General features: G+C 44.6%; 1 protein-coding gene across 1 annotated transcript; it reads right to left on the bottom strand.

The window, feature by feature from the left end:
* Window positions 1–3,705: 3,705 nt before the first annotated feature.
* On the bottom strand, window positions 3,706–5,506 carry LOC122946776 (acyl-CoA-binding domain-containing protein 5-like). The gene is given in 2 exon segments (XM_044306582.1): window positions 3,706–4,681; window positions 4,904–5,506. Coding segments are annotated over 2 exon segments (1,185 nt in total). The 5' UTR covers window positions 5,442–5,506; the 3' UTR covers window positions 3,706–4,034.
* Between the last annotated feature and the right edge of the window lie 4,273 nt (window positions 5,507–9,779).

Genomic DNA, 9,779 nt, shown 5'->3' with positions numbered 1-9,779 from the left:
AATAGGCAACATGATTGGGTATAAAAAGAGCTTCTCAGAGTGGCAGTGTCTCTCAGAAGCCAAGATGGGTAGAGGATCACCAATTCCCACAATGTTGCGCAGAAAGATAGTGGAGCAATATCAGAAAGGTGTTACCCAGCGAAAAATTGCAAAGACTTTGCATCTATCATCATCAACTGTGCATAACATCATCCAAAGGGTCAAGATCGTAAAACCATACTGGATGCCCGTGATCTCTGGGCCCTTAAACGACACTGCACCACAAACAGGAATGCTACTGTAAAGGAAATCACAGAATGGGCTCAGGAATACTTCCAGAAACCATTGTCAGTGAACACAATCCACCGTGCCATCCGCCGTTGCCAGCTGAAACTCTACAGTGCAAAGAAGAAGCCATTTCTAAGCAAGATCCACAAGCTCAGGCGTTTTTCACTGGGCCAGGGATCATTTAAAATGGAGTGTGGCAAAATGGAAGACTGTTCTGTGGTCAGACGAGTCACGATTCGAAGTTCTTTTTGGAAATCTGGGACGCCATGTCATCCAGACCAAAGAGGACAAGGACAACCCAAGTTGTTATCAACGCTCAGTTCAGAAGCCTGCATCTCTGATGGTATGGGGTTGCATGAGTGCGTGTGGCATGGGCAGCTTGCATGTCTGGAAAGGCACCATCAATGCAGAAAAATATATTCAGGTTCTAGAACAACATATGCTCCCATCCAGACGTCATCTCTTTCAGGGAAGACCCTGCATTTTTCAACAAGATAATGCCAGACCACATTTTGCATCAATCACAACATCATGGCTGCGTAGGAGAAGGATCCGGGTACTGAAATGGCCAGTCTGCAGTCCAGATCTTTCACCTATAGAGAACATTTGGCGCATCATAAAGAGGAAGGTGCAACAAAGAAGGCCCAAGACGATTGAACAGTTAGAGGCCTGTATTAGACATGAATGGGAGAGCATTCCTATTTCTAAACTTGAGAAACTGGTCTCCACGGTCCCCAGACGTCTGTTGAGTGTTGTAAGAAGAAGGGGAGATGCCACACAGTGGTGAAAATGGCCTTGTCCCAACTTTTGGGGGATTTGTTGACACCATGAAATTCTGATTCAACATATTTTTCCCTTAAAATGGTACATTTTCTCAATTTAAACTTTTGTTCCGTGATTTAAGTTCTATTCTGAATAAAATATTAGAAGTTGGCACCTCCACATAATTGCATTCAGTTTTTATTCACGATTTGTATAGTGTCCCAACTTTTTGGGAATCCGGTTTATAGATAAGTCATTCTGTAACGCCTTGATTCTCTAATTGGGGTGAAAAAGTGGTCTATTTTTGCAGTTAATTGGGTTTTCATCTTGTTTTATAGATACGTTATTCCATTAGGCCTTGAATCTCTAATTGGGGTGAAAAAGCTGTCTATTTTTACAGTTATTTGGGTTTCCACCTTGTTTTACAGATATCTATTTCTATAATGCCTTGAATCTCTAATTGTGGTGAAAATGTGGACTATTTTTAAAGTTATTTGGGTTTCCACCTTGTTCTATAGATGTTATTCTATTAGGCCTTGAATCAAAAATTGGGGTTAAACAACGGTTTAATACTACTGCTATGGGGTGTCCACATTGTTTTATAGATAAGTCATTCTGTAACGTCTTGATTCTCTAATAGGGTGAAAAAATTGTCTATTTGCCAGGGTCCTACAAGGGAACGAGCAGTGAAAAAAATGTTTCTGGAGCCAGCAGAAGTAGCAGCAGAAGAAGGTGATAGAAGCAGCAGTCACAGCAACAGGCAAGAGCAGCCAGTGTCATCCAGCGGTCATGTTTTGACAGCAATCCAGCTGTCATTGAACAGCTGTCTTCAACATAATGTCAACTGACATCAGACAACCACAGCCAGGAATTAGTGGGTACCTCTGACACCACACTCAGCATGGCCCAGGAACAGGCTTTTCAGCAAGGACGAGATTATTGAGGACAGTCAGCAGCTACTGCCCAGCCCAGATTTGGATCTTTTTTTTTAATTTAAACTTTATTTCTCTTTTTTTTTAAATGTATAACCATTCAAACACATCGATAACATAATATAACACAATCCATATTACTACTATAATAGGAGAGAGAGAGGAACAACAACAACAAAAAACAAACAAAAAAAAACCTCACCTAATATGGCCATTTATTCCATATCTCAACCAGTCCCACTGGATTTTTAGTATATCGCTCAGAAACCCGTTGAATTTTAATAAGATTAGCTACTGCTTCACACCACTGTCCCACTGTGGGCGGGTCTTCCTTTATTCATTTCCTAAGTATAAGGAGTCTAGCTTGAAACAGCACTTTACACAAAACCGATCGTACTTCCTTCTTTAATTTCAAATGTTCAGTTGCTCCCAATATACAAGCTACTGGATCTTCTAACACCTGCACATCCAGGAATGCAAGTACAATCTCTGCTATCTCCTTCCAATATCTAAAAAGTCTAGGGCATCTCCAAAAGCAATGTATTAGATCTACATTCCCCTCACTACATTTTGGGCAATTATCTGAAGTTCTCACACCCATTTTCTTTAACCTCTTAGGAGATCAATGTAATCTATGTGCTATAAAAAACTGTGATATTTTATGTGACCCTCTATCCGACACCATTGCATAACTTCTAAGGGCATCTTTCCATTTCTCTTCGGAAAAGAGAGGCTGAAGTTCTTTATCCCATTTTTTTTCAGCAAGTATTGTAATCGATTCTTTCTTTCCTTCCATCAATATCCAATATCTTTTTTATGTTATACCTCATTTTCCTCCTCCGTTAGTGAATTTATATATTCTATCTGATTGCTCCTTTCTATAATTATCTACTTTTACCACTGTCCTCAAGGCATTCCTAAGCTGGAAATATTTGTATATATCCTTTTGGGGGATCCCAAACTCCCTAGCAAGTATATTAAAGTCCTTCAATTTATCATCTTTAAATATTTGGGCTAGATATTTTATCCCCTTTTTTCCCCCAATCAATATAACTCCTAACCGTTTGGAGTTCCTTTAAATTTGAATTTTTCCAAATAGGTGTGTATTGGAGAAAACCTTTTATCCCCAATAGTTTTTGTATGTGATCCATTAAATTCATTATTCTATTTCCTATAAAGTTTTTCCCTAGTGTACCCGATTCCAACCAATTTTATTTAATTCCTGTCTTCCCCCTAAACCATTCAAGCTATCTCTTATCTGACTATATTGTGTTATCAAATAATACATAAACCAGTTATGAACCGCTAAATCACCCTCTCTTACTGGGAGCTGAAGGACTTCTTTTTTTTATCCGAGGAATAGCCCCTTTCCAAATAAATTCCCCCATTAAGCGATCCAGTAATCTAAATATGCTCTGCGGCAGTCTTATTGGGGCATTTTGTAAAACATAAAGTAACTTTGGGAGAAAAATCTTTTTTATTTGGTTTACCCGACCTTGAATAGAGAGTGGTAGCCTTTTCCAAATATGTATTTTAGTTCTAAGTTCTTTTATTACAGGAAGTACGTTTAGCTTTTCATAATCTTCTATATTCCCCGATATTTGTATGCCTAAATATTTAAAACTCTTGTGTTTCTCAAGTACCTGCGAGAGGTTTTTTTATATAGATTTTATTACTAAAGTAAATATTACAGGAGAGAAATCCAAATTTCACATTATCCATCACAGTCCAATTTCAAGTAAATCATGATTTTTGCCTGCCTACCCTGTACCCTCAGAAGTACCGTATATACTTTATCTACAACATGCTTTTGAGAAGTTTAAAAATAATTTAGTTTTCAACTGAATTCAGATGTGATAAAAGAAGACATTAATACTACTGCCAGCTTAGTATATATTTCTCGTATTCAAGCCTTAGTAAAATTAGTCCTTATTCTGGTATCATTCATGTAGTGCAAGTAATTTACTAGAGCAAAAAAAGAGGAGGAACTCCCGGCCACTGCCATCTCCAGTGGGACAATTAGAGGACGTCCCGAGTAGCTCTTCTGAACCAGAGTCGCTTCTGACTGAATGTTCAAGTGGGCTTCCTCCGTTTCCTTTGTAGGTACAGATGTATTAACCAATGGGCAATTAATGGCCAGATGACTGCAAACACCAGTGTGCCTAATGAAATCTCAAAGGGCCACCAAGATGGTTTCTTGTAAGCCGACTGATGAAGATTGGATTCCAGAAGCATTGATCTTGCCTGAGAAGCAGTAAGGGCCTCCAGGATTTGCAGCCTCTGCAGAACGTTCTGCATATCTTCTTGTAACCGCATTAGCACCACAGCAATCTGCTCATTAATGCTGCCCTCTGGCCCTCTATCCGATCCCCATCTCTCACCATCCCCACCGCTTCCCATCTGACCCCTGCAGGATCCATCACCCACAGGATGCATGCGATTGGCTCTTCCTCTTCTAGACGGAAAGTACTCAGCCTTCTCATTCCCAGACTTCTCTTTTTGGGGAGTACGTCCAGAGGCCTTCCCGTCTTCTCCACCTTCTTTTGCTTCTCCGCCAACACTCACATCGGCCAAGGGCTCGGTGATCAGAGCGTGCTCTACCAGCTGACTGTGATCAACGTCGTCCTGTCCAAACTGCTCCATAGAATCGCAGAATATCTCTGAGTCTGAGTCACTGGTCAAATGCTGCACTGCAGCAATGTCCTCTTTGCAATCGTCTCCTTTGATGGCCTCCACGTCTTTCACATCATCATCATCCCGTGCAGTCTTTGGCTTTTCATTGACCTCATTTGTGGGGTCATTGAGATCTGACTTGTTAGGTACATGATTGGGAATGTCTGAAATGTAATCACTGTGATTTACATGCAAACCGTTAGCAACTTTAGCGCCCGGGCACGGCTCATGGCTTTCATCTTCCTTCACTGCTTTTTCCTCTTGCTCGCTTAACTCCGTCTCATCTTCCTCATCTTCCTCCTCCTTTCTTCCAGCCTCCTCTTCCTCCGATTCCGCGCCGCTGTCGCTGCTCTCTGCTTTGCCATTCACAGACTTACAATTTAAGGTGGAAGTCAGGACAGAGCTGAGGTCTTAAGTTACACCAGATCCTCGCCCATGTTTTTTGTCTTCCAATATTTCATAAAATGGACCTATGACATTCAGTAATTCTTCCACTTTCTCCGTCACTGGCATTGTCTCAAGGATCAATTTCATTTCATCAACATAAGCAATGTCCAAGGAAGACGCCATGTCTTCCTTGGACATGTCGCCCAGCAAGTTCCAGGCATCCCCTTTGTAACGACCAACAGGATCCCAGAATCCGAGTCTCTGTATATTGCACGGTCCTTGCGTTGCTTGCTTGTAAAAACTGTAGAACTTCAGCATAATTTCATTGGATGGCTGGAAAGAGCCATTCTTGGGCAGACTCTGGATCACACTCACAGCTGCCTCAAATCTTGTTTGGTGAAGGGGTTTCGTGTCTGCCATATTGTAGCCGAGGTGATTGCAGACAACAAATCTTGACAGATCAAAATGCTGTGAAGACACCCGCAGAACCCAGAGCCGTCTGTGATGGAACGCACCGGCCGCTGGGCTGTCTAAATGGCGCCGCCCACTCACGCTCCGGCCAATAAATAGGAGTCAGGGGCTGTACAGGGTGTTCGACTAATGGAGTGCGCACGCTGTCAGCTCCATTTGCACAAGAGGACGGAATCGTTGATGCGGGTCTGGAACCCGCAGCTCAGGGAGGACTCACCACCATCTGCTACGGACTTCCACACTGCTGCCTTCCTCTTGGAGGATTCACCACCATCTGCTACGGACTTCCACACTGCTGCCTTCCTCTTGGAGGATTCACCACCATCTGCTACGGCTCCCCCACTGCTGGTTCCCTCTCGGAGGACTCCTAAACCGCAAGTACATGCCTGCTAACAGGCTCCGCTGTTTATGTGGAAGTTAACCTGAAGAATTGCTGCCACACGGTGGTGAGAGTTGATATTGCAGTCACATACTAACCTTGAAGAGTTACTGCCACCCGGTGGTGAGAGTTGATATTGCAGTTACATACTAATCTGAAGAATTGCTGCCACACGGTGGTGAGAGTTGATATTGCAGTCACATACTAACCCTGAAGAGTTGCTGCCTCCCGGTGGTGAGAGTTGATATTGCAGTTACATACTAACCTGTAGAATTGCTACCACCCGGTGGTGAGAGTTGATATTGCAGTTATATATATTCCTGAGGAATTGCTATAAAAATACCTCCTGACCTTCGCAACTAAGAGGAGATCTTCCTCCCCATTAATTAATCTGTTTATGTGTATTGCGGTACATGATTTTGGTAACCCCAACCTCTCCGCCTAAGACTGAGAGAGCCGCCTGGGGTTCAAATTGAGCAGCCGCAAAACACACAGCCAGCACTTAGGCAGTGTGGTAAATAGTTGATGTCCATTGACTCTGCAGTTGAGATCCTAACTAATCAACTTGGTGCGTTACATATTAGTGGAACCCTAATGGATCCAGCAGAGCTCGCTCTCAGAACTCGTCACTCAGGGCACGGGTCACCCCCGAGATGGACCAGAACCCAAGGTCAGCCCACCTGAAATATTCTCGGGAGACCGGAAGCAGTTCCGTGATTTCCTAAATGCATGCAAACCAATGTTTGAATTACGGCCCCGGACCTATCCAACAGACAGAATAAAAGTACTTACAATGATCTCGTACCTCAGGGGGGAGCCCAGAGCATGGGCCAATACATATTTAGAAAAAGAAGACCCGGTCCTGGATTCCTTTCCCCTGTTCCTTGAAACAATGGCCCTCCTCTACGAGGACCATAGCAAACAGCTAACCGCAGAGACCGCCATCCGCAGTCTAAAGCAAGGAAGACGACCTGTAGAAGACTTCATTGCGGAATACACTCGTTGGGCCCGAGAGACTGAATGGAATGATCTCACTCTTAGGAATCAGTTTTGTCTCGGTCTCTCTGAGGCCCTGAAGGACGAATTAGCCCGAGGAGAGTTACCACATACTCTTGACGCCTTGATGCGTAAGGCCACCACCACTGACAGACGTTTGAGGGAACGCAGGGCCGAGAGACTCTCAGGGTTCATACCCACCCCGAGACAGTCCAGTCCGGGTCCTGCAGCAGAGATGATGGAGATCGGGGCGATTCGGGGTCCTCTGACTGAGATGGAGAAAGCCAGGAGACGTAACCTCAACCTCTGTTTATACTGTGCGTCTGCCGACCATACAGTTGATGGATGTCCCCTCATACGAAAGAAACACGAAGGTAAGAGGATGACGTCTTGTACCTTAGGCAATAGGAATAATAGCACAGGTGGTTACATATACACGTCTCTCACCTTACAGTGGGACCAAAACCGAATTATCGTTGAAGCCATGGTGGACACGGGAGCTTGTGGGAATTTTATCGATATGCATCTGATAGAGCGAAATAAAATTCCCCACACGAGAAAAAACGTTCCGATATCCGTGAGTTTCATTGACGGTACCACTTCTAGACCTGTCCACAGTCAGACTCAACCCCTCCTGGTGACATGCAAAAATAACCACACAGAATTCTTATCCTTTGATATCATACACTCTCCTTTGTTCCCCGTGATTTTAGGGTTGCCATGGCTGCGGTTACATCAGCCGGCCATCCTGTGGGAACAGGGGAGAGTTGGGTTTACCTCACCCTATTGCATGGAGACCTGCTTCCCTCTCAAGACCCTCATGCATGTGGGAGTGAATCAGGTCCCCACCCAATACGCAGAGTTCGCGGAGGTATTTTGTGCAAAGAAGGCGGAATCCCTTCCGCCCCATAGATCTTACGATTGCCCCATTGACTTGTTGCCGGGCAGTGAGATACCCACAGGAAGAATCTACCCCTTGGCACAACCAGAACTTGTTCACCTCAAACAGTACCTGGAAGAAAACTTACGGAAGGGTTTCATTCGGCCTTCAACCTCCCCGGCAGCCGCAGGGATGTTCTTCGTAAGAAACAAAGATTCAAGCCTAAGGCCCATCATCGATTACAGAGCGTTGAACAAAGTAACAATCAAAAATCGGTATCCCCTGCCGCTAATATCCGAACTCATAGAAAGACTTCAAACATCCACAATCTACACCAAGTTGGACCTAAGAGGTGCATACAACTTGATTAGGATCAGGAAGGGCGACGAATGGAAGACAGCTTTCCGCACCCGGTACGGACTCTTCGAGTATACTGTGATGCCCTTCGGATTGTGCAACGCTCCTGCCACATTCCAAAACTTTATAAATAACATCTTTAGGGACCTACTGGATGTATGAAATATTCCGACACCTTATACGACCACCGGAGACATGTCCGTTGGGTACTTGCACGATTAAGCGCTCATCGCTTATACGTCAAACCGGAAAAATGCATATTTGAGACTACTTCCCTTCCGTTCCTCGGATACATAATCTCTCCTCAGGGTATCCAGATGGATCACTCAAAGATCACTTGCATTCAAAACTGGCCAATCCCGACCTCCAGGAAAGCCCTTCAGCGATTCCTGGGGTTCTCAAACTTCTATAGGAAATTTATCAAGGATTTCTCCGCTACCACTAAACCGCTAACCCGGTTAACTAGTGTCAACACGAAATTTGTTTGGTCCATCGAGGCACAATCAGCGTTTGATTTACTAAAGAACAGATTTACTACGGCACCGATACTGACCCTTCCGAATCCGAACCATCATTACGTGCTGGAAGTAGACGCTTCCCAGGCAGCCATAGGAGCGGTCCTGTCCCAGCGAAGCTCCTTCTCATCCCCGTTACATCCTATCGGGTTCTACTCCCGGACGCTAAATAACGCCAAACTTAACTACCCCATAGGGGAAAAGGTACTCCTCGCCATAAAATGTTCTCTGGAAAACTGGAGGCATTTACTTGAAGGTTCAACACACCCCATCACAATATACACGGATCACAGTAACTTACAGTATCTGAAAACCAGTAAAACACTGCCAGGCCGTCAAGTACGGTGGAGTTTCTTTTTTGACAGATTCAATTTTCAAATTACATACCGACCAGGCTCAAAATATGGGAAGGCCGACGCCCTATCACCCTGGCTGAATTTTGCGCCGCGGACACGGCCCCCACATGGATCATACCACCAAAGAAACTCGTCCTCGCCACCGTCGGGTTGGAAACCCAGCTCAAGGATGCTTTGAATATGGACCATGCCAACACACCCCCAGGTCTTCTACAGAACCAACAAGGTTTCCTCTACAAGGATAACCAACTGTACATACCACCCTCCCTCACCGCCCAGGTGATCAAACTCTGCCATGACTCACCCCTCGCGGGGCACCCTGGTATAGCCAAAACCATAAACTTGATACGCAGGAACTTCTGGTGGCCAAAAATGTCCAAAGAGATTGAGGTATACGTTTCCACCTGCGAGACCTGTGCCTCATGCAAAAGTGACAGGAATCGACCATATGGTCTACTAATGAGTCTTCCCATCGCCAACAGACCCTGGGAATGTGTTTCGATGGACTTCATCGTAGAACTCCCCCTTTCCAGAGGAAACAACACCATCATGGTGGTAGTAGATATGCTGACTAAGATGGCACACTTCGTGGCCCTCAAAAAGTTACCCTCCTCCAGGGAAACAGCCGAGGCCTTCCTGTCCAATATCATAAAGTTACATGGAGTTCCTTGCCAGGTCATATCAGACAGGGGTTCGCAATTTATATCCAAATTCTGGAGAGCGCTCTGTTCCAGACTCCAAATCGACCACAGGATGTCTAGCACCTATCACCCCCAAACTAACGGGCAGACAGAAAGGGTGAAT

This window comes from Bufo gargarizans, chromosome 9 (assembly GCF_014858855.1).
Source record: "Bufo gargarizans isolate SCDJY-AF-19 chromosome 9, ASM1485885v1, whole genome shotgun sequence".
In the NCBI taxonomy this organism is placed as follows: domain Eukaryota; kingdom Metazoa; phylum Chordata; class Amphibia; order Anura; family Bufonidae; genus Bufo; species Bufo gargarizans.
The sequence above is the reverse complement of the archived record's forward strand: the minus strand, read 5'-3'. Positions and strand labels throughout refer to the sequence as shown.